The sequence below is a fragment of the Trichosurus vulpecula genome, chromosome 3, assembly GCF_011100635.1.
Source record: "Trichosurus vulpecula isolate mTriVul1 chromosome 3, mTriVul1.pri, whole genome shotgun sequence".
Lineage (NCBI taxonomy): Eukaryota > Metazoa > Chordata > Mammalia > Diprotodontia > Phalangeridae > Trichosurus > Trichosurus vulpecula.
The window spans coordinates 385472092-385499990 of NC_050575.1; the positions used below are offsets into that span (position 1 = coordinate 385472092).

At 39.5% G+C, this 27899-nt stretch overlaps 1 protein-coding gene across 3 annotated transcripts in view; it reads right to left on the bottom strand.

The window, feature by feature from the left end:
• Positions 1–22207, bottom strand: part of MTHFSD (methenyltetrahydrofolate synthetase domain containing) — a 48142-nt gene extending 25935 nt beyond the window's left edge. Inside the window, exons 1-4 of one of the 3 annotated variants that reach the window (XM_036752823.1) lie at positions 22091–22207; positions 14219–14322; positions 4891–5004; positions 3830–3943 (exon numbers count right to left, since the gene is read on the bottom strand). In XM_036752823.1, the coding sequence (XP_036608718.1) occupies positions 3830–3943; positions 4891–5004; positions 14219–14322; positions 22091–22118 (360 nt within the window). In that variant the 5' untranslated portion in view covers positions 22119–22207. Of the gene's footprint in view, positions 1–3829; positions 3944–4890; positions 5005–5042; positions 5157–5956; positions 5992–14218; positions 14323–22090 lie in introns of those variants that run through there. The other 2 variants (XM_036752824.1, XM_036752825.1) reach the window with 2 other exon arrangements.
• Positions 22208–27899: the final 5692 nt, after the last annotated feature.

Genomic DNA, 27899 nt, shown 5'->3' on the forward strand with positions numbered 1-27899 from the left:
AATTCTTTGCTACCACAAAAAGTGCTGCTAAAAATCTCTTTGTACATATTGGAACTTTCTTCTTAACAATGACTTATTTAGGGTACAAGTCTTGTAGTAGAATTTCTGGGTCAAAGTATATGGATATTTTTGTAATTTTATGTGCATGCTGCTTTCCAAAATGATTATACTGAGTCACAGCTACACCAACAATGCACTAGTGTTTATATTTCCCCCAAACCCTTGCAACATTGATTATTACCATGTTTTAGTTATTTTTGCCTATTTGTTTCATACGAAGTAAAACCTCAGGGTTGTTTTGATTTTTATTGTCTTACTATTCATTTACTGCATTCTTTCATATAGTTAGAAGTTTGTAATTCTTCTTTTGAAAAACTGTTTGTTCATATTGTTATAATCAAAATGATGATAAACTGAGGCACAAAGTTCCAAGCATGTTTAATTTACCAGTAAGGCAAGCAGTTACCATTAACAAAGTGTCTTTCAGCACCTCAGTAGGCCAAAAGACCCTAAATGAATTGTTATAGAAAAAAGGAAGAGCATCCAAAAACTTGAAGGCAGCATCACAGGCAGGGAAAACAGTATGATTGGTTACAGAGCTTGAAGCATCGCAGGCATGAGGAACAATATGACTCACTAGAAATCAGGAATGAGGGGTTAGCAATGACCCCTCCTTCCATCCTATAGCTAAGAAATGTTCATTTTTGGGGTCCACCTGCAAGGACAGGTCAGTGATAGTGGACCAGACTACCTTGGATGACAGACCAGACTCCCTGGCGTTCACCTGAATCCTGCAAGGATAATAGATTCCTTTGACATAAGAACAGAAGAGAGATTAGTAGAGATCTGAACTTCTAAAGACAGCTCAGAGACAATGAGTGATTTATGGGAAAGTTGAATTTCCCATCTTAACTCTGAGACGAATCAAACATGACTTTGGCAGTTACAAAAATGTCTGTGGTAAAACAGAATTGAATCAATAACAAAATAAAAGCAATTTGATTTTCCCAATTTTCAATATCCTTTGCCTTTATATCTTGGATAGCAAACTCTTATCTGATAAATTTGATACAAAGATTTTTTTTCTTCACAATTGACAGTTTCCCATCTTATCCTAGATACATTACTTTTGTTTGTGGAGAAGCTTTTCAGCTTCACGGAGCCAAATTGTCTATTTTGTCTTTTGTAATTAACTCCGTCTCTTGTTTTGGTTAAGAACACATCTCCTACCCATGGCTAAGAGAAGTACATGGTCTTTTTTTGTTCTATTTTTTTTAATGCTATGATTTTTAATATTAAGGCCACACATCATTTGGAATTTACTGGTGTTAACACGTTTATCTAGACATAATTTCTGCCAGACGGCTTTCCAGTTTTCCCAGTAATTTTTATCAAACCTGCAGTTCTTTACTAAGAAATTTACGTTTTCTAGTTTCCCAACTATCGTTTCTGATTCTCCCATGGGTCGTATGTTCTATTGACCTCTTTTTTAAACTAATACAATATGGTTTTGATGACTTTTGCTTTAAACTATATTTTGACATCTAGAAATACCATTCCTTCTTTATTCCTATCTTTTTCAGAACTTCCTTTGACATTCTAGATTTTTTTTCTACAAATGAATTTTATTATTATTTTATTGAGTCCTGCAAAGTAGCCCTTTGACAGTTGATTGGCATAACATTAAAACTGTAAATTAACTCCAACATCTTTATTATATCAACATGGCCCAGCCACGAGCACTAAATATTCCTTGAGCTAAGTAAGTTGCCTTTTATTTCTTTAAATACTTTATAATTGAATGCATATAAATATTTTGTGTGCTCTGGTAGATTGATCCCCAAATATTTCATGTATTTTGTGGTTACTCTGAATGTTACTTCCCTTTACATTATTATCTCTTAGACTGTTATTATATAGAAATGATGATCCTTTTTTGTGGGTTTGTTTTTGAAGCCTACAACTTTACTGAAGCTATTGTCTAAATTAGTACTGTAGATTCCCTAGGATTTTCTAAGCAAACTATGACGTCATCAGCAAACAAACAGTTTTTAATCTCCTTTTTGCCTACAGAGTACCTAGCTATAAATTGCACTAAGACTTTTGGAACCTGACTTTATGCCTTTATTTTCTTCTTCTTGTCTTATTGCTATTGCTAGCATTTCCAGAACTACATCAAATAATACTAAGTAGAGAAAGCATCCTTGCTTTATCCTTGTATTCACTGGGAAAGCTTCCAGTGTATCTCCACTGCATATGATATTTACTTTTAGATATATACCTTTTATAATATTAAAAAAGAATTCCTCTGGTATATTTTTTAGTGTTTTTTTTTAGCATTAATGAATATTGTATTTTGTCAAAGGTTCTTTCCACATCTATTGAGATAATCATATAGCCTGAGATACGTTTTAACACAACATACTAGGGAAAGACTCCCTAATGAGAAGAACTGCAAGGAAAATTATAAAGCACTTTGTCAGAAATTAGACTTAGACCAATGCCATAGGCCACAATAAGTTCTTAAAAATGAATACTTGGCCCAAATATAAAAGGTTATATTATAAAGTAATCAGAGTAGAACAGGATAGAGACCTTTTCATAACCTTAGTTATGAGGGAAAACTCTTAAACCAAAAAGAGATGAGGGAATCATGGAAGATATAGAATTTTAAAATGAATGAATTGATAAGAGATTTAGAAAAGTGCTACATTAATAATAACTCATATCTATGTCTCACTTTAATGCTTATGAAGCACTATCCTCATAGCAACCCTTTGAAGAAGTCAATGATTCTGCATTTATTGCTTACCATGTGCCATAAATACTTGGGCTACAAAGAGGAAAGCAGAGATAGTGCCTGCTCTCAAAAACCTCCTATTCTAAAAGCTTTTGCACTAACAGAATCAGTGCACCTAAAATAAAAGAGATTGTTGAGGAGGGAAATCTTTGCATCAACTATCTCAAATTAAAGCCTAGTTTCCAAAATATACAAGAGACTGATGCAAATATATGTACTTTCAAGTGCTACTCCAAAACAGATAACTGATTAAATGCCTATCAAGTTTCCCAAAGAAATACTCAAACTATCAACAAGCACATGGAAAAATGCTCCAAGTCACTAATAGGAGAAATGTGAATCTAAAGTAACTCTTTAGTTTTACCCTGCAAAAAAAGGGCTTTACCTGTCAAAGTAGCAAAGATGATAAAGGACGGGAATTTGTAGTCAATGTTGGAGTGTCTCTAGGAAGACAGAAACACTAATGAATAATGGCCAATCTTTGTCCTGGAGAAGAGATGAAGAAACACTGACTTCTTCTCAGTGAGAGGCATGGGGGTGGGGGAAGGGAGGAAGGAGAGATGGCATATTTGTGGGTCTAGAACAGGGGTGGGGAACTTGCAGCCTGGAGGCCACATGTAGGTCCTTGGGTGAGGCCTTTTGCAGAATAAATCCTTTTATTAAGGGGATTTGTTCTGTGAAGCTTGAATTCTGTCAAAGGGCTGCACTTGAGGACCTAGAGGGCCCCATGTGGCCTTGAGGCTGCAGGTTCCCCATTGCTGGTCTAGAAGGTTGCATGTGATCTCAGGTGGGGTCCCTATGATGATTATTTTTGCATAATTGCATGTTTACAAGGAGGGCTTATTGTTGAGGAACATATTGAGAAATGACTGCAGTATCAAAAAGGCCTCAAAATCATTTTTTAAAATCACATATGAATCCTAACTTTTTAACCCTGAAAATCCCTTTTGTACTACCACACTACTGAAAGTCTCAGATCAAAACAATTCTGATTCTCTTTTATTTGGGATGTCCATTTTTCACACTTACTTGAGAAGTGGCACATTTTCTTAAGATTTCTTTTGTTGCTCCTGATGGTGGGACAATCCTATTAAATAATCCCGTTCTCAATCGTGGTGTAGGAACTAACAAAGTTTTTCTGCCCTTTTATAGAAAAAAGCAGCAAGAGATTACAAATGGAAATATACTCCTCATTTCTCCAAACTATATCAGATAGAGAACCTAGCTATTACTCTACATGTCGTTCCTTAAAGTAACCAACATACAAAGTTAAGTATGGTAGTTGCTTTGGGTTTTTGGTACATTTCATTTAATGCCTTGTACAATGAGCATTAATTTCTTAAAAGAAAATACATCACTTAATAAACTGTTCAATCATATTCAGTTACCAATAAGGATTTTGGATAATTGTAAGTGAAGAGATTTTGTTGAAAATTACTTTAATAATCCAAACCATAATCAAGTTGTGTGTGAATTTCAATCATAACATTTCCACTACGTCCTACACTCTCATTTATGTTCAACAGTATAGTCTTTGACACTTCATGCCTTTGGAGCTATGTGCTACATTTATTACTTTATTCACAAAAGTATAATGACCCATCAACCCTACTAAATGTTAATGTCCGGTCTAATGATTAATACAGATCAGTATTTGTGAGTCACAACTTGTTATGTTTATTAATAGCTCATAAACTCCAAATACAGCACCAAGGCCGGTATACCATTCCACCTCTGTTATCTGAATGACCACAAAGGCCCCCTGGAGAAGACTCTGTAGCACATTTGCTTGAAAGTACTGAAGAAATGCCGAAGAGGCCATTAGACTAGAAGCAATGAGTGGAAGAGGTAAAGAGGCACCAGGTTCCCCATCAATGGGAATCTCTCCTTGGTCAGGTACAGATTAGATTAAGTGGCTTCTGAGAATCCTTTCAGCTCCAAGGATTCCTAATTCCACTATTCTGCAAATTCCGAAGGTGTGCTGTATGGGAAGGAGTGCCATCTTCCTATTCAAGGAAAAGCCCCTGACTGCTTAGAAAATATATGGACTTTATCTTAGCTAGTATCCAGTTTAAGGAAGGTGTGATTACCTGTAGTACTATTAGTCGAACTCCTTCCAAAGGTTTATCAGGATCCACCTTAACTTCTTGCATTCTGGAGTAGGCTTCTAGCTGTCTGATATTTTGGCAAGCCTCATAAGAACCCTACGTAGGTAAAAAAGATATACCATCATCTTACTTACATCGAGTGCAAGGAAGCGAGCATTTTTCTGGGGAGCATCAGGATTTACTTTAACAGTCCTGGATATTTTAAATTCCTGTAAATGCAGCAGCCTTTCAGCAGCATGAGAAGAACCCTAGTTTTAAGAAGAACAGCACATTACTCAAGGGCCTCTTAAAGATGAATAAAGAAGAGCTTCTAACAGCACTCTCTTATGACATAAGAGAATGAGCCAACTTCTATTTTTGCAAACCTGTAACTACAAACTATAGGACCATGTGCTAGCAGACCTGTTGTCTACAGTAGCCTTTACTCTACCATTCTCGTGTCTTTTTGGCTTATAATTGGTTTAAAAATTGTTGGCTTAAAATTTGGACCTTGTGACTAAAAATTCTTGTGAAGAATTATACATTCACTAAGTACAGTTACTTAGTGTGGTATTTATTGTCTTATGGGGGGGTGTTCTGAGGCTTAAATGAGGTAATAGGTGTTAAGTCTTGCACATTTTGAAATCACTATATATATATATCAGTTACCTAATGATTATTAATATCTAATTATTATTATTAAAACTGGATTTAAATTCAGAGGATTGGCTTTCTAGTGGCAGTATGGTACAGTAAATAGGTTAGTTTTGGAGTCAGGAAGACCTGGTTTCAAAAGTTTGGTCTCCGACAGAATTCACTTAACATTTCCATGATGGAAGGAAGGAAGGAAGAAAGGAAGGAAGGAAGGAAGGGAGGGACAGGAGAGAAAGAAGGACAGGAGAGAAGGAAGGAAGGGAGGGAAGGAGAGAGGGAGGGAGGGAAAGAGGGAGGGAAGGAAGGAAGGAGGGAAGGATCTATTATGTGCCAGGCACCATGCTAAGCCCCTTACAAATGTTATCTCATTTTATCCTCACAACAACCCTAGGGAGTAGGTGATATAATTACTCACAATTTACACTTGAGGAAAGTGAGGCAGACAGAGGTGAAATGCCTTGCCCAGGGTCACACAAGGAGTAAGTGTCTGAGGCTGGATTTGAAGTGAGCTCTCCCCGACTCCAGGCCAAGTGCTGTGTGCCACCTAGCTGTCTCCAACACTCTAAGTTACCCATGGAGATCCCAGTCGTCATCAGTGGAGGGAATGTTCGTTATTAGTCCATCACTATGATGGAATCACAGATCCAGACAAAAACCAACAACAATAAAAACAATAACTGCTCACTTGTTTATAATGATCAGAAAACAAGATGTTCCTCATAATGGGGCAGCAGAGAAGGCACCCTTCTGGAGCCTCTACTTAGCACTTGCGTGAGCCCAGGCTACACAAGTCCCTGAGTCTCCTTGGGTCTCAGTGTTCACCTCTCTAAAATGACAGAGATGTACTAGACAGTCATTGGTGTCTTTTCCAGTTGTAAACTGTACAGACTTAAGTCAATATTCAAGGTCACAGAAGTTTACTCCTTTAAGCATTAAGGGCTTTTTTTACTATTTGGTAGAATCTTTCTAATAGCCAGAATATACTCAATTGCTTTTATTTTTAAAAATAAGTTCTTACTGCTACCTTATTTTCTTCTATTATCATAGTCATACCAAGGATCCCTTCCCCTCTCCCTTCCCCAGAGCCAGCCCATAACAAACAGTATTTTTTAGAGAGGAAAAGAAAAAAAAACACAACTCATCAATACACTGGAAGCCCAACAACCTCTGCAGTGTGTAATACCTACCTCCACCAAAGGGTGCAGTGTCTTCTCAGATCTTTTCATTTGAGTCCAATTTGATTTTTCTAATTTTGAAACATTTTGGATTTTTCAGCACTATGGTTTTCCATTTACACTGTTGTAGTCACTATATATGTTGATTTCTTGGCTCTGCTTACTTCACTCTGTATCAGTTCCTATAGATTTTTCCTTGTTCTCTGTATTCATCACACAAATCATTTCTTACAGCACAGTAATACTCTATTTTACATTTATATATCACAATTTGTCTGGCTGTTCCCCCAATTTATGGGCATCTACTTTGTTTCCAATTCTTGGCTATCACACGGATACATACACAAAAAGCTGCTATAAATATCACAAAAAAAAATGCTGCTCATTTTGGTGTATATGGGGACTTTCTTCCTTGGGGTATAAGCCCCAAAATGGAGTCTCTGGTTTTAAGGGTATGGACATTTTAGTCACTTTATTTGTATAATTCCAAATAACTCTCTAAAATGGTGATAGTATTTCACAGCTCCACCAACAATGCGTTAATGTGACTATCATGCCACAACTCCTCCAACATTACCTATTGCTACTTCTGTCATTTTTGCTAATTTGCAGGGTGTGAGGTGAAACCTAAGGGCTTTTTCAATTTTAAACACAGATTAAAAAATTTTTGAGTTCCAAAGTTTTTCCCTCCCTTCCCCTCAACCTTTCCCTCCCTACAATGGTAAGCAATTTGATATAGGTTATACATATGCACACTATACATACATATATATGATTAGTCATGTTATAAAAGAAAAAGGCCAAAAGGAAAAACACACACACATACACAGATAAAGAAAGTGAAACAGTATGCTTCATTTTGCATTAAGACTCCATAGTTCTTTCTCGGGATGTGAATAGCATTTTCCATCACAAGTCTTTTGGAATTGCCTTGGATCATCACATTGCTGAGAAGAGCTAAGTTATTCACAGTTGATCATTACACAATGTTGTTACTATGTACAATGTCCTTCTGCTTCTGTTCACTTCACTTTGCATCAGTTCATGTAAGTTTCAAAATTTTTCTGAAATCTGCCTACTTGTTATTTTTTACAACACAATAGTATTCCATTATATTCACATACCACAACTTTTTTCAGACATTCCCCAATAGATGGGCATCCTCTTGATTTCCAATTCTTTGCTACCACAAAAAGAGCTACTATAAATATTTTTGTATATGTAGGTCCTTTTCCCTTTTTGATGATCTCTTTGGGATATAGGCCTAGTAGTGTGTTGGATCAAAGGGTATGCAGTTTGACTGCCCTTTGGACATATTTCCAGAATAGTTGGATCAGTTTACAACTCCACCAACAGTGCATTACTGTTCCAATCTTCCCCTATCTTCTCCAAAATGTATCATTTTCCTTTTGTGCCATATTAACCAATTTGATAGGTGTGAGGTGGTACTTCAGGGTTGTTTTAATTTGCATTTTTCTAATCAATAGTGAATTAGAGCATTTTTTCATATGACTATAGATATTCCTTTGTCTTTAAACTGCCTGTTCATATCCTTCGCCCATTTATCAATCAGGGAATGACTTGTATTCTTATATATTAACTCAGTTAGCTGTATTATTTGAGAAATGTGGCCTTTATCAGAGACATTTGCTGTAAAAATTGTTTCCCAACTTTCTGCTTTCCTTCTAATCTTGGTTGCATTGGTTTTGTTTGTGCAAAACACTTTTTTAATATAATCAAAATTATCCATTTTACATCTCGTAATGCTCTTTATCTCTTGGTGGCCAAAAATTCTCCCCTTCTCCATAGAACAGACAGGTAAACTATTCCTTGCTCTCCTAATTTGTTTATGATATCACCCTTCATGTTAAAATCATGAATTCATTTTGACCTTTATTTTGGTATATGGTGTAAGATGTTATACTACATGTATAGATGTTATAATACCTAGTTTTTGTGGTGAATCCATTTAATGATTTGTGGAATAAATCAGTTTAAGCCTAATTTCTGGCAGATTGCTTTGTAGTTTTCCTAGCAGTTTTGATCAAATAAGGAGTTTCTCCTTAGATAAATTGTTTTCTGTTTTATCTGGGTCAACATTAGGTTACTGAGTTCTAATGTTTCTGAATCTCTCTTGGCTAGTCTGTTCAAGTGATCTACCTCTATTACATCATATATATCTATAGATACAGATATAGATATAGATACCGATATAGATACAGACATAGATATATAATATCTAGCAATACTAAATAGTATTGATGACTGCAGCTTTATAAAATACTTTGAGGTGTGAAATACTATTCCCCTTACTTTTCATTTCTCTTGACATTCCAGATCTTTTGTTTCTCCAAATGAATTGTTACTATTTTTATCAAGTTCTATAAGGTATTCCTTTGATAATCTGATTGGTATAGCTTTAAGAGTAGATTAATTTTGGTAGTATTGTCATTTTTATTATATTGGCATGGCCTAGCCATGAGCACTGAATATTCCTTTAGCTATTTAAATTGTTTTATTTTTCTTTAAGGAGCACTTTGTAATTGAATCTATATGTCTTTTGTGTGCTTTGGTAGGTTGATCTCCAAACATTTTATGCATTTTTAGTTGTTTGGAATGAGATTTTCCTATTATTGTTTCATGTGTTTTGTTATTATATAAAAATACAGTTGATTTTTGAGTATTTTGTAGCCTGCAACTTTGCTGAAGCTATCATCTCAATTAGTAACTTTAGAGATCTCCTAGGATTTTCCAAATAAATCATCCTATCATCAGCAAAGAGGAATAAGTTCCTCTTTACCTATCTTTATGCCTCAACTCATTTACTAGATCTGGAGGCCATAGTTCCTTCTATTGTTAATTTTGATTTATTGATTTATCTGCTTATGTTCAAGGTATTTGAGCTTATCTTCCTGAAATCTTTGGTAGTTTCTGTTCACCTCACCACCACCCATTAATTTGCTTTCCTGTTCCCTCCTCTTTCATGATGGTGTCTTTGGGATTTGGATCTCAAAGTATTTCAGCTTCTTCCCATGCGGGAAAATTCAGTTCAGTCTAAGCCTCTGCCCTAAGTGACTTTTAGAGAGTCAGAACTGGCCCCAGTTGGACACTATGCTCTTTCCCTCAGGTTTAATCAAGTGCTGCACAACTAGCCATCTCTCCCCCGGCTCCCCCTCTCCCCCCAACACACACACACACAAACACACACACACACAGAGTGTCCTGTCATGGTGACCTCTCCCACTCACTCTATTCTTCAGTTCTCTAGCTTAGCACCAGCAATTCAGAGCTTTGTAGCACTGGTACCACAGGGTTGTGGCCGCCGGCATGTTTTTGCTCTTAAAGTGCTGCCACCATGCTGGCTGAAGTGGCCCAGGCAAACTTCTGCAGCCTAGAGCAGGGGTCTCCATGGCACTGGAAAGAGGCACGGTACTTACTGGTGGGTGGGTTTTATTGTAAGCCCATATGTCATATTCCTGTATCTGTTAGTACAGCCTTGCTGCAAGTTGGCATGGGAGGTCTGGGAAGGGTGGGTGTTGAGCGGACTCAGGGCCAATGAGGGATAGTTCATGAGTTGGGGGTCTTTTTAGGATTCTGAGTGTACCAGACTGTGAAGACAGGTGAAGTACCTTCATTTATGGTGCCTGGTTTCCATTCTGGAGATGTTTAATAGGTCATGGGGATCAGAAATAAATATCTAGTCCTCCACCTTGTTGCTCACAACCCAGAAGTCCTACTTCACTGTTTTTTAAAAAAGTCATGTTTTCTCTCTTTTCTTGATTAAATTTACTGAATATATTTAGACTTCAAGAGACAGCAGAGGATAGAAGCACCTGGCATGCTATGGTCCACGGGGTCATAAAAGTTAGACACAACTGAATGACTGAACAACAAACTGATATATTCTATTTCATCATAATAGGCATGAGGGAGGCAGTGTGGTATAGCGGAAAGAGCACTAAATCATCATGGGACCTGAGTTTGAGTCCTGGCTTTCCTATTTACTAGTTGTGTGACCTTGGGCAAGTCACTTCACCTCCCTGGGCCTCGTCTCCTCATGAGAGGCCCTGTAACATCCTTTATAGCTCTAGATTTATGATCCTGCTACTTAATAACTCTCCTTGAAAAATCTTCTTGATGACGTGGAATCCTCATTGTGAATGTGTCACTGCAGGCCCTGAGGGTTACTGAGATGTTTGTCCCTACGTTACTAGTCCCAGGCTACACTCCTCACACCTGGCAGTTCTTCCTTCCTCAAACGTCAGCTGATGTGTCTCAGGTTTCAAATATTCAGTCTACTGCGAAGTGAGGCAATACTTCCCTGTAGTCCAGAGCCAGTGGACCCTGGCTATTCAAAGGCTGTACCATGTCAAACCAGAAAGGCTTCAAGTATGGCCCAGTAACCCATAAGGCTTGGACCAGCTCTGGTCAGAAAGGTTCATCACCAGACTGGTTGCAGGGGGTGGCTCTTGAAGACCACGGCATAGATATGGATGTGCTCGCTTCTCACAGTTCTCCCCCTCCCCAAATCTCCTTCCTACGCAGAGACTTGTAGGAGCTCATAGGGTTACAGAGCTAGAGCTAAAAGGAACCTCTGAGATAACTCAGTCCAGTCCCCTCATTTTACAGACGAGGATACTGAAGGCCCAAAGAACATAGTGACTTGACCAACATCATGCAGGCTGTTAAGTGTGAGAGATATAATTTGAACCCAAGTCCTCTGACTCCAGAATCAATGCTCTCCGTTGTACCATACTATCTTTCCTCATTTCCCCTAAATGCTAGAACTACTCCTTATGAAGAGTATTACAACTACAGGGACACAAATGTCACCAGCTACTTGCACAGTTTAGGGCAATTCCACTTCTATGTGTTGCCCTAAGCTTTAATTCCCCACACTCCCTAAAAATCAAAATTCAGCTTAGGGGCCAACTCAATCCTCTGGGGATTTACAGCTATACTTTGCCAAAAAATGCAGGGCATCCACACTATGACACGCCTTCAAACTGCCAAGGATCAATACCCCAAAACCAACTTTCTCCTCCAATCAACAACATGAAATTCTGTCCTGCTCTTGGACTCCTGCCACCATTCTATGCATCAACTAACTCGATCCCTCCAACTACATGCACGCTAACTCTCCATCCTCACTCTTCTCTGCACTGCCTGTATTACTCCCTGGGCACACACTGTCACAAACTGCTAGGGGCCAGATCTCTTATGGCCATCAAATCACAATGACCAGTATCAAAAGGAGGTCTTGACACTAATAGCTAGGGGATTAGAACATAGTAAGCAACTACTGGCAATGGTTTTATGCCCATGCTGCCCTCTTTCACAGCTGTTTGCATTTGAAGTTGTGCATCCTCGGAGCTCATAAGTATCTATTAAGTTGTAGAGAGGTTACAAACTGGAGGAGAGGAAATTTTCACACAACCAATAGTCTCAGATCTTCGAATCACTGAAGTATGAGTCTGCCATGAACAAGTATGAATGACTGCCACCCCAAAGTGTACATGGGGTACATATGACAGCTATTTGCCTTTCAGAGGTCTTTTTCTTTTTTTTCTGGGTTCACAGATATGTTATAGATGACTAATGTAAGAATTCTGGCTTCAAACAAGTAGGGCATAATATGGCAATTTTCTTATATTGCCCCTAAAATATAAAAACAATACAATAATAATAATGCTACATTAAATTTGAGGGAACACCTTATACTTTTAACTATTTCCTAAAGAGGCTCTCAGTAAAGTGGTGAAGATCTAATAGGGAAGAGGCAGAAAAAAAGAGCTTTAGGGGGAAAAAAATACCCAAACCAACAACAGTATAGCCAGGCATGGTGGCACAGGCTTGTAATTCCAGCTACCAGGGATGCTGATGCTATCAAGTCTTACGGGACTTCCCAGCTGATTAAGTGTCAGCACCAAGTCTGGCTTCCGTATGATGAGCCCCTGGAATTGGTGGGGGTGGGGGTGGGGAACCAGGTTGCCTAAGGGGTGCTGAACCAACTCAGGCTGGAAATAGAGCAAGTCAAAGGGCCTGTGCAGCCAGCTGTGGGACAGGGCCCATCAGTAGCTGTACACTTCAGCCTGGGCGAGATGGGGAAACTCAAGTTTTAATTTAAAAAAAAACAGCCTTGATAATTTAGCAGCCTCTTCCTGTAATTTATTTTAATGACAACTCAACTTTCAAAATGGGCTCAGCTTTTTAGATCACTACCCATTTTGGGTAGTCCACTTTCTTTTCATGGGAATTACAGTAGTAGCAAAATAAATCAGCAATCTTTTGCAACTGGCCCAGAAAGTTACTTAGTCCAGAGTCAGTGGTTTTATCCAAGAGTGCTTGTCTTAGCCTAACTTGTACAAAACAGACTCTTCAGATCTGAGCTTCTAGCAAAAACAACAAAACAAAAACCTCACTCTAATATGCAAAACCACATTCATCCCTCCTCTTGGCTCATGACGCATAAAAAGGCATCAGCCTGGTCAAAGAGAATGATGATTCTTTGCCTCTAAAAACAAGCAGTCTTTGGAGTTAGGACTCTTCCCTTCTTCCTTGATGCCAACTTTTCCTACTCTTCTCTTCAGCATTAACAAATTACCAGATTGGATCGACTGAAAAACTTTGTTTTCCCACAGCTCTATAACAACAATAAACATTTATACTCCAAACACTGTATTTTCCCTCACGATGGCAGTGTGGGCACCGTGGAAAGAGGCCTGGGCTTGGAGTCAGGAGAACTGGATTCAAATCCTGCTTCAGCCACTTTCCAGGACAAATCATTTACTCTTTCACAGCCTTAGTTAACTCAGCGGTAAAAGGGGATGCTCACACAGTTCCTTCCTCATGAGACTGGATGAGGTAAGAACTTTGTTGTTGCTTTGGCTGCCCTGGTACATTCTTATTTCTAAAAATATGTTGCAGTTGTCAACTGAGGCCCAGTATGGTAAATCAGTAAAAATGTCAGTTCAACAAACAGCTATTGAGCTCCTGCTGTGTGCTAGTCCCTTTGTTCAGGAGGCCCTCAAGGAGCTTACGATCTAGTGGTTAAGTTCAGACAAATCACTCTTGTCTTTTCAAAGGTACTCCTGGCTAGGCTTTATCCTAACAGGACATTTTTCCATGAATTTCCTGGGTAAGGCCAACTCTGTGGAAATGGCATCATGAGCAATAACACGCTCCTAGCCAGGATCAACATTTTATTTTGTACCAAACAGCAGAAGTAAGCAGTAACTTTAGCAGCCCCTTATATTCAGGACCTGCCCCATTATGCTCATAGATGTACAATGATTAGTCAGTGCAAGTGAAAGTTAAATAACATGATGAGAGATGTCAGAAAACAGAAATGCTTAAGTGACATATGGTTTTAATTTTACACTGCTACCAACTGTTGACTGAATTCTAATCCACCATGAAGAGATACAGTAACAGCATTACTAATGTTACTCATTTAGGAATGGGTTATGCTTGTTTTCAATATTCTAGGAAGGCTTAACTACCTTGAAATTAGGAATCCTATGATGGACAGGCCTTGGGAAGTCAGCTATATTTTGTGCTTCCATATAATCCCAAATCTTTTCACGAATTTCCTGTTTGGAGACACCTAAAACATTAATGAAAGAGGTTTGAATTAACTGTCAAATAAATCATTAGGAATCATGTTACAGTCAAAGACTACCACATAAACCTTTAATATACTATATTCAGTCAATCAATAAACATTTATTAAGAGTCTACCATGTGCAAGGCATTGTGCTAAGTGCTGGGGAGTACAAAAAAGAGGCAAGACAGACCCTGCCCTCAAGAAGCTTATTATCTAATAGGGGAGACAACACGCCCAAACGTACAAACAAGCCATATATGGGATAAATGGGAAATAATTAACAGAAGAACGGCACTGGAATTAAGAGTGATTGGGGAAGGCTTTCTGAAGAAGGTGTAATTTTAGTTGAGACTTAAAGGAAACCAGGGAGGTCAACAGTCAGAGTCGAGAAGAGCATTCCAGGCACGGTGAAATACGGCGTCAGCACGCTGGACAGATGCTCTGCTTGAAGCTTTTTGCAACAAAATGTTGTTCTACTAAATCTGACCGAAAACCAAGACAAAGTTTTGTTTCTTAAGATACTAGTTTACCTCACAGTGAGATGGGCAACTTCTCATCATATCCTATCACCCTGCAGGCAGCTTGGATTGTTCAAGGGTGAACAAATGAGCATTTAGAGCTTAATGGATCCTCCTCTTTAATGTGGCTTCAAGTTGAAATAGTTTAAGGTATGTTTCTTCCCCTCAAGCTACCCACATCATCTTCAAATATATCCTGGCAATGAGAATGACTTTTCCTATTCTCTTTGACAAAACATGTGCCTGCTCTGCTTCCTTTCAAGCACTATACTGAAACTTACCTTCTCAGGAAGTCTTCCCAAGTGAGCTCTACCTGACAATGATCACTACATTAATTGCAGTATCACTTCAGTACCCCTGAGGTGAGACTGACTTCTTTTAATGGCAGAACTTACATATCCAACCTATGGTTGTACTCTTTTTAAAAAAGACACCTCTGGGAAACTGCATTTATTCCAGTGTTGCCGATACTCAAAACAGTTTCTGGACTCCTCTGAAATTGCTTTCTGAATCTGTACATTTTCCCGAATGTCTTCAAGGGTAGCAGATACCAAACCTCTGAGGAGGAATTTGATTTTTCAAAATAGAGGTCATTTGGAGACAAGGCTGGTAAATACAATGAGTAAATAAGGTAAGCCCTTTTGGGGGCCAGAAAAAGTTCTACTATGAATTAATGTCACTAAGTTTTATTTATAATTCATACAATATCCATAATGGTTGATTTTAAAGACATTTGAAACTTTTTCAAGCAATGACAGCACTGCCTCAGTAAGTAAGCCATTATCTTTGTAAGGTACTTTGCCTATACAAGTTGAGACATCTTTTTATAATCTCATTATTTTATAGTCCTATCTTTATATAGTTATGATTAATTTGTACTGTTAACATTTCTCTGCATGTGTTCCATTTCTTTCATTACATGTTGGATGAGTTCACTCTAGAGTACTTATGGAAAGGAATAAATCTATGCCAAGAATCACCCAGGATGAGAAGACAAAAGGGTTGTGGTTTTCCCCAAAGGAGGAAGTATTCCACAGCACCATCTTTAACGTAAATGGCTGTTTTGGATGATTTCCCACAATCTTTTCCATAAGCAAGAATAAGTAAGAGCTCTAAATCAAATTTGCTTTGGGAAGATAGTTATGACTCTGCTTATTTATATTACTATATTACCTCTGGTTTGCAAAACATTTTACAAATATTATCTCATTCGATCCAGTGGGCAGAGCATTGAGTCTAGAGTCAGGAAAAGCTGACTTCAAATCCAACCTCAGGCACTAGCCACTGATCCCAGGTAAGTCACTTAACCTGTTTGCCTCAGTTTCCTCAACTATGAAATGAGAACAACAGCACTTACCTCTTCAGGTTGTCATAAGGATTAATGAGACATTCGTTAAAAAGTGTTCAGTACAGTGTCTGGCACATTGTTGGCACTATAAATGCTTATCTTCCTTCCTCTCACAACCTAATATAATGTCCATTTTACAGATAAGGAAACTGAGGTCCTCAAGTGACTTGCCCAGGGTCACATAGCTAGTTAGTGCTTAAGGCTGGATTTAATTCTGGTTTTCAGGACTTCATGTCCAGTGCTCTAACCCCTGCACCACCTGGGTGCTTCTATAGACGCATGATTTCACAGAAATGGCTACTCTGCTATAATGCTGATCAGACTGCACTTCATCCACTGAGGTCCTCCCAACATGTGGATGGCCTTCTGTTATTGTGCCCTCTACTTGACTGGTCCACTTCCTTTTCCAATCATACATCTTCTCAATGATCTTTTATAACACTTTCTTGCAAGTCACTGTTGGTACTATTTCTGACCCATTCACAACCACAACACACATTAGTGAAGCCTTTGGGCTACTTGCATTCTGATGTTCTAGAAGTTGTACTGTCCTATCACTTGCAGTAGGTTAGCATCACCAGAATAATTGAGTTAAAAAGATGTGGGCTTTTTTGGTGGTGGTTGCTGTTTCCAGGAGAAACACAGGCATGTCCTAAGAGCTATGCACTTTCCCAAGTGCTCTCCTAATAACCAAACTCTGGATTCAATTCATTATCCATTTGCAGTCTTGCCAATGGACCAGCCCAATGAACTGTCCACATTTAATTGCATATCAGTCTACATTAGGGTACATCAGACAGATTTCAGGGGGTCTATGAACTTGAATGGGACAACATATCACATGGTTATTTTTCCTAATCTCAAACTAAAATTTAGCACTCCCTTCAATGATTTAAAAAACAAAACAGTATTCTGAGAAGGGGTCTATAGGCTACCTGAGGGGATCATGATCTGGTCTACATAATGGGCATTATCCATTTCTTTTTTCCTCTATGGAGGATTATTACACTGAACTCTTCCAAGGGGTTGTGAAATTGATCTAAGATGTTCTACAGTATTTGAGAGGTGGGAGTCTACATACATAAACAACAGAAAAAAGAATATGGAAACCCTTATCTTCTATAGGAAATATTCTTTCTTGGATCATGCACTAGATTTTCCCTATAATGAACTACTCTATCTGGATTCTGATATCTCAGGCCCCAGTAAACATCTGTGAAGAAGTGCAGACAGGAAAACTGGCTAGACCAGACCAAGTACACACAAAGGAAATCCATATTGGAAGTGGTACAATTTAAAGTATTACGGGATTAATTCTCAGGATATTTGAAAAAAGGAGAAAATACTGAACAATTGGGAAAACATCATGGGTGGTCTTCCCACCAAAAAGAATGGATCAACAGGACAGTAGTAACTATCAACCGCTCCACCTGTTTTAGCTCTAAAATCATCACGAGAATGATTCTATGCAGGTATTAAAAGTAATATCTTTGGTGAGGGCACTTACTCCTGTTTTATGCCTCACAGAATACTAAATCTTGGAAATTGTCAGGGCTCTCCTTCTGTTCCACAAAACTTCCCCTGGGCAAGGAAGAACTACCCGCATCATCTCTCTTGCATCTATGAGGGGATCATGGACAATCATTGGTGATGTAAAAATGTTCGAAAGCCTTTATGGCTGTATTTAACTCTTCTGCCTCAAATAAATATGGTGGGATCTGTATTCTCTGCACCTTTCAGTCAGGTGTTTAATTCTGAAGATGCGGCTTGCTGTAGAATGACTATTGCAAAAGCCTCCTTTTTCCTCTCCCCTTCTCATATTTTTATCAAGGAAACCTTCAATATGGGGGTGGATGATTCTTCAGAGATAAGAAAGTAGTTATCTGATCAGTGTTCCCTTGACTGCCACTTTAGGGCAGTCATAATACCTGGAATTACAGTTGCATATTTTTCCTTCTTTAGATACCCTGAAAAATAAAACTCATGATGCCCTCGAAAAAGTGTCACTTGCAGCACAAAGGCTTCTTCTGTGTATTCTTGGTATAGTCCAGGGGTGAGGAAGCTGTGGCCTCGAGGCCACACATGTGGCCCTCTAGATCCCTTGGGATTTGTTCCATTAAGTTTGAATTTAGTCAAAGGGCTGAGGACCAAGAAGACCATATGTGGCCTCGAGGCCACAGGTTCCCACTCCTGGCTCTAGTCAAACCACTCATCCCATCCTCTTGTTCTTTAGGACAATTTCTACTGGGACCACAAATGTTAAGACTGCAAAGGCAGTGATTCTACTGTCTCTGATGAAGAAAAATTTGTTACTGAAACCCTGAGAGAGATGTTCTACTCTTTGTCTGCTTGTTGCCCCTCTTCCAGTTTCATCTTAGAAATTCTTGGGAAAATCTGACTTAGCTCTCAGCCAAGTTTTCTGTAAACTTATTTCCCCACCTCTACCAATTGTCATTGGTTTATGAGGCAGTACTGTTGAAAATTTTTCATATTCACCTGTGCTAAGACTTAGAAAAGGACTTTTAAGTTCCAACCTGTTACCCTTGTCCATCACACCTTTCTACTCATAGGAAGGTCAAATGTTTGATGGCTTAGGTGATTTGACCTCCTTGTTGCGGGAATTTCTTTAATCAGTTAAACTTTCTCTGGCAAATGATGATAATCTGTTTCAATGCTTTTTTTTTTTTTCCTTCAGAGTCAATCGCTTATTTTGTTAAATCAGGATGGGGCTGTTACCAGATTATATTAATGATGATGATTATGTAATGCCGTAAAGTTTACAAAGCACTCCACAGCTTCTCATATGATATTCAAAACAACCCTGGGATACAGGTAATCCAGGCAATATTACTATTTTACAAAAGAGGAAAGGAAGGTTTTGAGAGGTTAAATAGCATGTCTGAGAATTGCAGGGGAAATTCATACCTAGAACTTTCCTGTCTACAAGTTTCACACTTTTTCTGCTAGCCTACATTATTTGCAAAGCTGGAGTTTAAAACAACAAAACTACATACCTATGGAACATTGTTTAAATAAAAATCTTTTTTTTGATTAAAAAATATTAAAATTATCCCCCTTTCGCTAATTCATTAACAAAACACTGGTCCTAGGCAGCACAATGCTAGGCACTATGGAAAATTGTCAGGCCTCATCTGACCTCTTGGAGTTTATAGAATAGTAAGGGGATAAAGACACAATGTAGATAACTATCTTGAATAGTGAGTCCAAAAGTTATAAAACAAAGGAGGATGTTAGGTCTGAGAGGGAACATCCTATGAGTAGGGCAGAAGGTTCAGGAGAACTGATAGTGTCAATCTTTTGGACAGAAATTATCTCCTTGAAAATAATTTAACCCTGAAGGGAATTTTTATATTTGCAGAATGAAAAGCACACTGGGCCTGGAGTCAGGGAGACCTGACTCCAAATCTGACCTCAGACTCTTATCAGCTTAGCTGTGTGACCGTAGACAAGTCATTTGACCTCTACCTCAGTTTCCTCAACTGTAAAATTGGGATAATAATAGCACCTACTGAACAGTTCTAAGGATCAAATGATCTTCTGAAAAGAAATAAGCATACTGCCCAACTTCAAAAAGGATTTTTTTTACAAAGATTATTTCATTTAGTTTTATAACAACCTTTTCAAGTAGGTTAAAAGACATATCATCAAGTACATTGTCATAGAATCTGGGTTCAAATTTTAACTCCTACTTTATTGTTTGTGTGACTTTGGGCAAGTTATTCAGCCTCCGTAGGCTTCAGTTTCCTTATCTATAAAATCAGTGGGTAGGACTAGATCAGAGGTGCCCAGAATGCTGTCCACAACACTTCTGAGGGCAGTCTGACTCAGATTAAAATGTAATTGAGAAATATTTAACAAAGTATAAATATATTAAAACATAGATATTACATTTTAAAATGTCAATATGCAGCCCATAGGGATCCTCATGTGCAATGTAATGGCTCATTTTCATATGACTTTAACACTACTGGACTCGGTGACTGCAAAGGTCACTTCTAATTCGAAATTTATTGAGGTCACTAATGAGTGACCTCATTATTATTCATTACTTCAGTAATTAATTTTGTGAATCTATGAACTCAACTAAATTATCAAAGCATTATACACCTGGCAATTTAATATGGTGGGGACAGGGACCATCAACAAACATTCATTAAATGACTACTATGTACCAAGCAGCAGCCAGGTGTTGCAGTGGTTTTGAGGTCAGGAAGACTCATTTTCCTGAGTTCAAATCTGACCTCGGACACTAACTAGCTATGTGACCCTGGGGCAAGTCAATGCCTCAATTTCCTCATCCATCAAATGAGCTGGAGGAGGGCTTGGCAAATGACTTCAGCATCTTCGACAAGAAAACCCCAGACGGTGTCAGGAAGAGTTGAACACGAAAGAAAATGATTAAACAGCAATTGAAACGTGCCAAGCATTACGCTAAGCAATGGGGATACAAAGAAGCAAAAGACAGTCTCCGCCCTCAAGGAGGTTACAATGTAATGTGATTTAGTCAATGGAAAGAACTTCAGGTATTGAAACATCCTTCACCAACGCACTTCTAATTTCACCTCAAAGAGGTGCCTCTGGCACTGAGTGGTGAAGGGTCACTCCGTAGGAGCCAGAAGCTGAGCTGACCCCCTACACAACACTGCCTCCACGCAGAGTTACTGCAAACCTCAAAAACAACAAAACTGAGCACGCTGTGTTCACTTGCATGACAGTGTTAGGCGTTTCAGGCCTCAACCACTCGGGGGCCTGTTTGTCCCTCTGCAAAATGAAGGGGGCCTGGGAGGAGCGGGAGGGTGTAGAATCCATGCCCCACGAGGTTCCCTGTAATCTCTAACTCTCGGCCAGCAGAAGGGCCCTCGGAAGCCACACCGCCTACCCCACACCTGAACAAGAATCCCGTCTCCAATATCCCTGGCCAGCTTTACCTCCTGACCTCCCGGGGGAAGACCCTTACTCTTTAGCAAAACAGCCTAGCTTACTTTTGGGTAGCTCTAATGGTGAGGAAGTTTTCCTTATATCAAGGAATGTCACGGTGGATGGAGTGCTGGCCTTAGGGGCAGAAGACCCGGGTTCAAACTCCTCCTCTGATACTTATGTATGAATACGGACAAAAACACTGAACCTACTTCCTGATTCAGAAATGAGCATAATAAATGGGTATGCTCCACCTACTCGGGTCCAGCTAACCCGGAGCATAGTGAACTTGAAGCTAGGCACTGGCCCTGGAGTCAGGAGGATCTGGGTTCAAATTCGACCTCAGAAACTTACTAGCTGTGTGACCCTGTAGTCACTTAACCCCTGATGGCCTCAAAAAAAAAAAAAAAAGAAAAAAACCCCTCACATTGGGTGCCTGGAGACCTGTATCTGGGCTCTGGACCTGCTACTGGCTAGCTCAGTGACCTCCAGTAAGGCCCTTGGACTGCAAGGTCTTAAAGTTCCCTGCCCAATTCTAAATTCTACAACTATGAGCTGTCCTAAAGACAGTATTTCTGCGGGCAGATTGGATGTGCCCATCCAGGGACTTGCCTTGGTGACCAAAATCACGATTATTTTCCTAAAGAGCAAGTCTGCTCAGAGCACCTCCCCCTACTCCATAAACCCCAGGGGCTCGCTATGCTGCTTGGCGTTCAAACTTCCAGGGCCCCTTCTACCTTAGTCCCATCTACATCCTCTTCTTCATTAGGGTCACTGGCCTCCTGGGTCCCGGCATGCTCTGCGGCTGCCACCGAGGCCTGCAACTGACCATAGGATCGAGGATGTTCCCCTCCCCCCTCCCTGCCTCGCCCTTCCGGGAAGAGACCATGCGGGCACCGCTCGGGCCCGACCTCCAGACCCACGCCCTCAGCCCACTCTCGCCCCAAGTCAGCCAGCGCCATACCAGCTCCCAGCCGCAAAGCCTGCTCCATAGCGGCCTCGTCAGCGGCGCGACGGCCGGAGAAAGGCGGGGCTCTAGGCTCGGCGCGCTTGATGAAGTCACGCGTCCCCGGCGCCTCCTTAATGCACAGACTCAAAGAAGGGGGGAGAGAAAAAGACGGAAAAGTACAGAAGCCCACAAAGGACAAAAATAATAAGGGCACGCCGGATGAATAGTAGCCTGCCCGTGAGTGCCCCCTTTCGGTCTGGTGTCAGTGAAAGAGAAGGAAGAAACGCAGTTCTCCAGCAGAGGGCGACGAAAGAATGCTTACATAGCTGGCTAGCCTAGGAATAGCTAGATAGAAGATAGATAGATAGATAGATAGATAGACAGACAGAAAGACAGACAGATAGACAGATGATGGATGATTGATAGATGGATGAATGGATACGTTGATACATACATAGAGAGATACATTGACACATAGGCAATCAGGCAGATAGATAATAGATGAGACTGGGCAGGAGATGATAGACATAAAATAGATAAAATGGAGGTTAGATGGCTAAGGTAAATGAATAGATGGCAGATGCATTTGCTAGGTCTACAGAAAGATAAATGAATTGATATATTGATAGATAATAGCATTGATAGCTATATAGAGATAAGATGAATAAAAGAAATGATAGACATTAAATAAATAAGATAGAGATTAGATGGATGAGATAAATGGCTAGATGGATTAGATTGACGGATACATGCTGTCCTTCAATCTTGAAGAGGACCAAAATGATTTCACTATGTTGGGGTCAAGGTACAGTGTGTCCAATTGTGGCTGATCAGACCAATATGAGTTTGGAAGGCTTTACCATGGGTCAGGCACACACCGTTCATATGAAGATCTGGAGTGGAGATGTCTCTAAATTTGGACATCTCACATTTCTTTTGGGCTACTGGAATTCTGCTTTGCTCATAAAGTACAACACCTTCTTTGATATGGGCACACCTTGCAGGAAGGTCCTGTGCCCATGTCTCCCATGTCTCCCAATCAATTCCAAAAGTTTATCAGGACATATGATAGATATTAAGTAGATAAGATGGAGGTTAGATGGATAATATACGTGTATCTATAGGTAGATGGATTAAAAAGATATATAGATATATAGATGAGATTATGTGGATATATGGATAGGATATGGTAGAGATGAAATAAAGGTTAGATGTCTAAAATCAGTACATAGGCTAGCTAGGTATATAGATTGATAGACTGATAGATAATTGGATAGATAGATGGATATATAACTAGATGGATATAGATATAGATGGATAGATGGATATATAACTAGAGAATGAATGCATCAAATAACCCCACCAAAACTACAGAGCCAGAGTAAACTTTAAAAATCAACCATTCAAAATGTCTCATGTTACACATGAAGAAATTGAGGCTTTAAGATAGGAAGGCGCTTGCCCAGGGTCACACAATAGCTCACAGTAGGGTCAAGATCTATTCTAAACAAAAGATAGCTGACTTTAAAAACCAGTTGTATTTCCATTAAGCCATGCTCTCTAAAATACTTTCAAGATCTGAAAAGTGTTTATGATGATGATGATGATCCTACTTGTGTTGAGGAATGGGGAGGGGGGAGGAGTGGAGACACTAAAATGCCAGTTGGCATTACCAACCTAAGAGGATTATTTCCTCAGAAATTGAAAATTTGTAACTGAGAGAAATAATAACCTATCTACCAGAGTCTCATTCCTTCCTTTTCCAGCTCTCTCAGATCTTGCCTATTGCATTGCTTTGTACAGAAACTGAGAATCTTGCTTCAAGATCAAGTCAGGAAATATGACCAGCATGTCCTCCTTAGCTCTGCCTCAGTGACAAAGGAAGAGGCAGGAGCTAAAACTGAAAGGGAAAAGGAGGAACTGCTAGATACATCAGTGCTACAGGAGAGTAGATTCTGTACCTTGGGGTGACTGCATTGAAAGAGGCAGAAGTGTATGTATAAGGGGGAGCTGTATGGAAATCTCTTTAGAAACCAGCCATCATTTGTACTGATTGTACCCACATTTACTAATGATCTCAGCTAAAGTAAAAGTTCTCATGACACTGATATGCAAGAATCAAAAAACTGTTTGGGCTGGAAGACCCTACAAAGCTTATCTAATGAAAGCATTTCATTTTACCAAGAGGAAGCCTGTAGCTCAAAGAGGTCATCCCTTGCCCAGCCACAAGTTAATACATAGCAGATTTAAATCTAGGTCCTCTGACTCCAAACTCAATGCTTTCCATTAGACTCCACTGCCCAGATTGGCCCATTAATAGCAGGTAGATATGGGTAGAATTAAACTTTTTTTCTCCTTTTCATTTTGTGACTCAAACTATATCTTTATTCTTTTGTGGTAGGGCTGGGAAGTCTTTTATCAGTACCATGGATCCCAGAATCTCTAAGCTAGAAGAATCCTTGGAAGTCACCACTCTAACTCCCTCACTTTAAAAGGGAGAGCTTGGGTTTCTTTCTGATGTGCCATGCTATCCTCACGGCCATGAACAGCTCAGGGCTGTTCACCTGAACCTTTGCAAACATATCCTAACTGATCTTGCTTCTAGTCTCTCTCCCCTCTGAATTGCTTCCACTGACTCACTGGCTTGGAATGGCTCAAATCATCCCAGGGCTATCCCTCCCACTATGCTAGATTTCACTCTGACCTGTGTGTGTGTGTGTGTGTGTGTGTGCGCGCGCGCGCATGCGTGCGCACATGCACGCACACATGCACGCACACATGCCAATCATAAAGAAGCTCAGCTTTTCCTGAAAGCCAACATTGTCAGTTCTTAACAAGGTAAAATAAAGAGGCTATGGAAAGATTTTTTTCCCCAGCAAGAAAGCTCAGTTTCCTAATATCAATAATGTATTAATGTAGGGTACAATATCACCCAAGGCCAAACTCATGCTGAGGCAACTGTTTGTCTTAGCAGGTAACACAGTTCTAAACAATAGCTCAAATACCATATATCCAATCTGTCATAGCTGCTCAGACTAGTAATGAGACACCAGGGAAAAGTTGCCAGTGTCAATATCAAAAGGCAGGTGGTGTTAGAAAGAAAGAGATTGCCTTTAACTCTTTCAAAAAGTGTTCTTAAGGGAAACTATCTCAGAACCCCTTTGTATTTAAAGGGAATTTAAAAAGGGCATTTGGGAGCAACTTTTTGGACTTTTAGTTGTTTGATGAATCAGTCAAAAGGATGATATAGACAGACGGATATAGATAAACAAATTTACTTTTATTACCTAAAGTTTAAAACACTGAATCAGACTAGAGCCCCTTCCAATTCTAAATCCTATGACCTCACATTATCAAATCTTCATCCAATCTCACGCCATAATCTCATCACTCTTGGCAGATTCTAATTAATTCTTACAATTCTTCTAGCATGTTCATCTGGATATTATTGAATAGATATGGGACATAGAGAGGTGAAGTCTGAAGCTCATCAAAACCATTGGGTTTTCATTAGAAATATTTATTTTCGTGGGTACAGAGAGAAAGAACAGTCCATCACCCCACAAGTATTTAAGTCCTTACTGTGTGCAGGCACTGCACTAAGGATTGGAAATATACAGAAAGGCAAAATCATGGAAGCTTAGGAAACAGACCTTTCAGTAGAAAGAGGGGAATCTTTTGTCTTCAGTACTTGTTTTGCTTCAATTTGTTTTGTTTTAAGGATTAGTTCAGAAATATCATAAGTTTTACTCTAAGCTTCTAGGTTCTATCATGCTACATTCTTCATGTATATTAGTGGAAAGAACAATGGATTCAGAGTTAAAAGCCTTAGACTGGAGCCCCAGTTTTCTGCTGGTGACCTTGCAAAAGTTCCTTTATCTCCCCCAGTCTCAACTACTTCATTTATAAAGTGGGCATGATACTGCCTGCCTTGGAAGGTTGTTATGAGCAAATGAGATCATATTTGTCGAAGCACTTTGTAAACTGTAAAGTTTCATGAACATGTGAATAATAAGTATTACTTATTATTAGTAATAATCATTAATGTAATTCAGGTAAGGTTTTCTTTAGCACTTGATTTTTTGTGTGTGAAAATGTTTTTCATGAAAGGCAAATGTCAGGGAAATGTCACTAATTATGTGACCTTAGGTAATTTCTCTCTTTGGATCTTATTTTTTTTTTTACTAACATGAGAGGGCTGAATTAAATGATTTCTAAAATCTTCCCCCTCTTCTGTACTTCTGAAATTGCATCTTTTTTATGCTTGTCATCTACTTATTAAATAGTAGCCACAGCCTGATTTCCCTGCTGAGGAGCTCCTCCCTCATTGGAGGGGAACTTATTGGGTACCACTGTAGGTGCCTCTTTCTCCTTTAATGGCCTGAAGTTCATGGGTCTTTCTTGCTAAGGACCAAACTTACTATCCGTCATTCCTTTTGGTTGCTTGGTTTATAATTCTAATGCTCTCCAAGACCGCTTAATTCGGATCCTGGCCCTGGTTGCAGAACACTGGTTAGGAGACTTTCTTTCCTTCCCCCAGACGCCAAAGATGGGCTCTTCTGAATCAGAAAAACAAATACTCTTTTCAGCCCAGTTCCCCTCCATCTTCCTTCCCAAACTCAGGGAATTGTAGCGTGGCAGTGAAGGGGGAGGGAAGCAGTGGGGGAAGAGGGGGAGGGGAGGGGGGAGGTCTAATGTATCTTTCTGACCGTTGTCACTCAAGAAGTTAGTACCTGGGGGCCACGAGGAGTCTTTTTAAGCCCTGGGGTTAATTACAGGATTTCAAGGCAGTATAATTTAAAAGATGGCCTTTGAGCTTTGAGTCTCTATATATTCCAAAAAGCATTTCTCCCTTCTAATTATAAGTCATGCTTTTACAACGCACACCTATGGTGTATGACTTGAGTATTTGTGCCTGTACGCAAAGATGCAGTCCTTTATATAGTATCTTCAATTTTAACTATTTAAAGAATCCCTAATTTCCAGGAAGTTAAACACGTTCGTAGTATGTCCAGGAGTTTGAATATTACTTTTCTTCTCCCCTGAATCCTACTAATCTTGGTTTAGCCACACAGACTGGATCCAGAAAAATCTATTACTTTCAGAACCAACTTTACTGCATCTGCGGACACAGTGAATTAACTCCCTTTTGGTCCAATAAACACTATGGCTTCGGGTTGTTGTGTTTCACCAATTTGGGGGAGGAAAAGGGGAGAGAGACTGCTACAAGTGGAAAGAAGGACCCCGAAGCCAAGTGGAGGGTCCACCACTTTATCGCCAACGTTCTGGTGACCTCAGGAGCAGTTAGAGTTATGCTACCTTCTTAAAAGTTCTTTTTTTCGCAGACAAAGGCAAGAATATTTACAGATCGGGGAATGAGTAGTATCGCCGCAGATGTCTACATGCGCCGAGCAACTTCGCGGAGTCAACCGTGAAGTTTGACGTTTCAGTCTCAGCGAATGCAAAAGGGAGTTTTGTAGGGAATGAGAAGAGCAAATGTTGTTGTTTCCTAAACGTAATAATAATACTTCGCAATTTTATAGCTATTTAATGTTTACAATCCTCTTGCCTCACAACATCCCTTTGGGGCAGGAGGTACACGTTATTAACCCCAATTGGAGTAGGTTCAGTAGTTTGGGTCATTTTGCGAATGCGTCGGAGCTGGACTTGGACCCGATTCTTCTGACTCAAACACCAGTCCTTTTTTCACTGTCATGCTAAAACATCTGGATGTTTAAAGTTAAATGGTAGAATTCAACGTAAAGGTTGAGAAATAGAAAGAACTCTCCCCTCCCCACCCCTCCCCTCCTCCCCGGTAATTCCT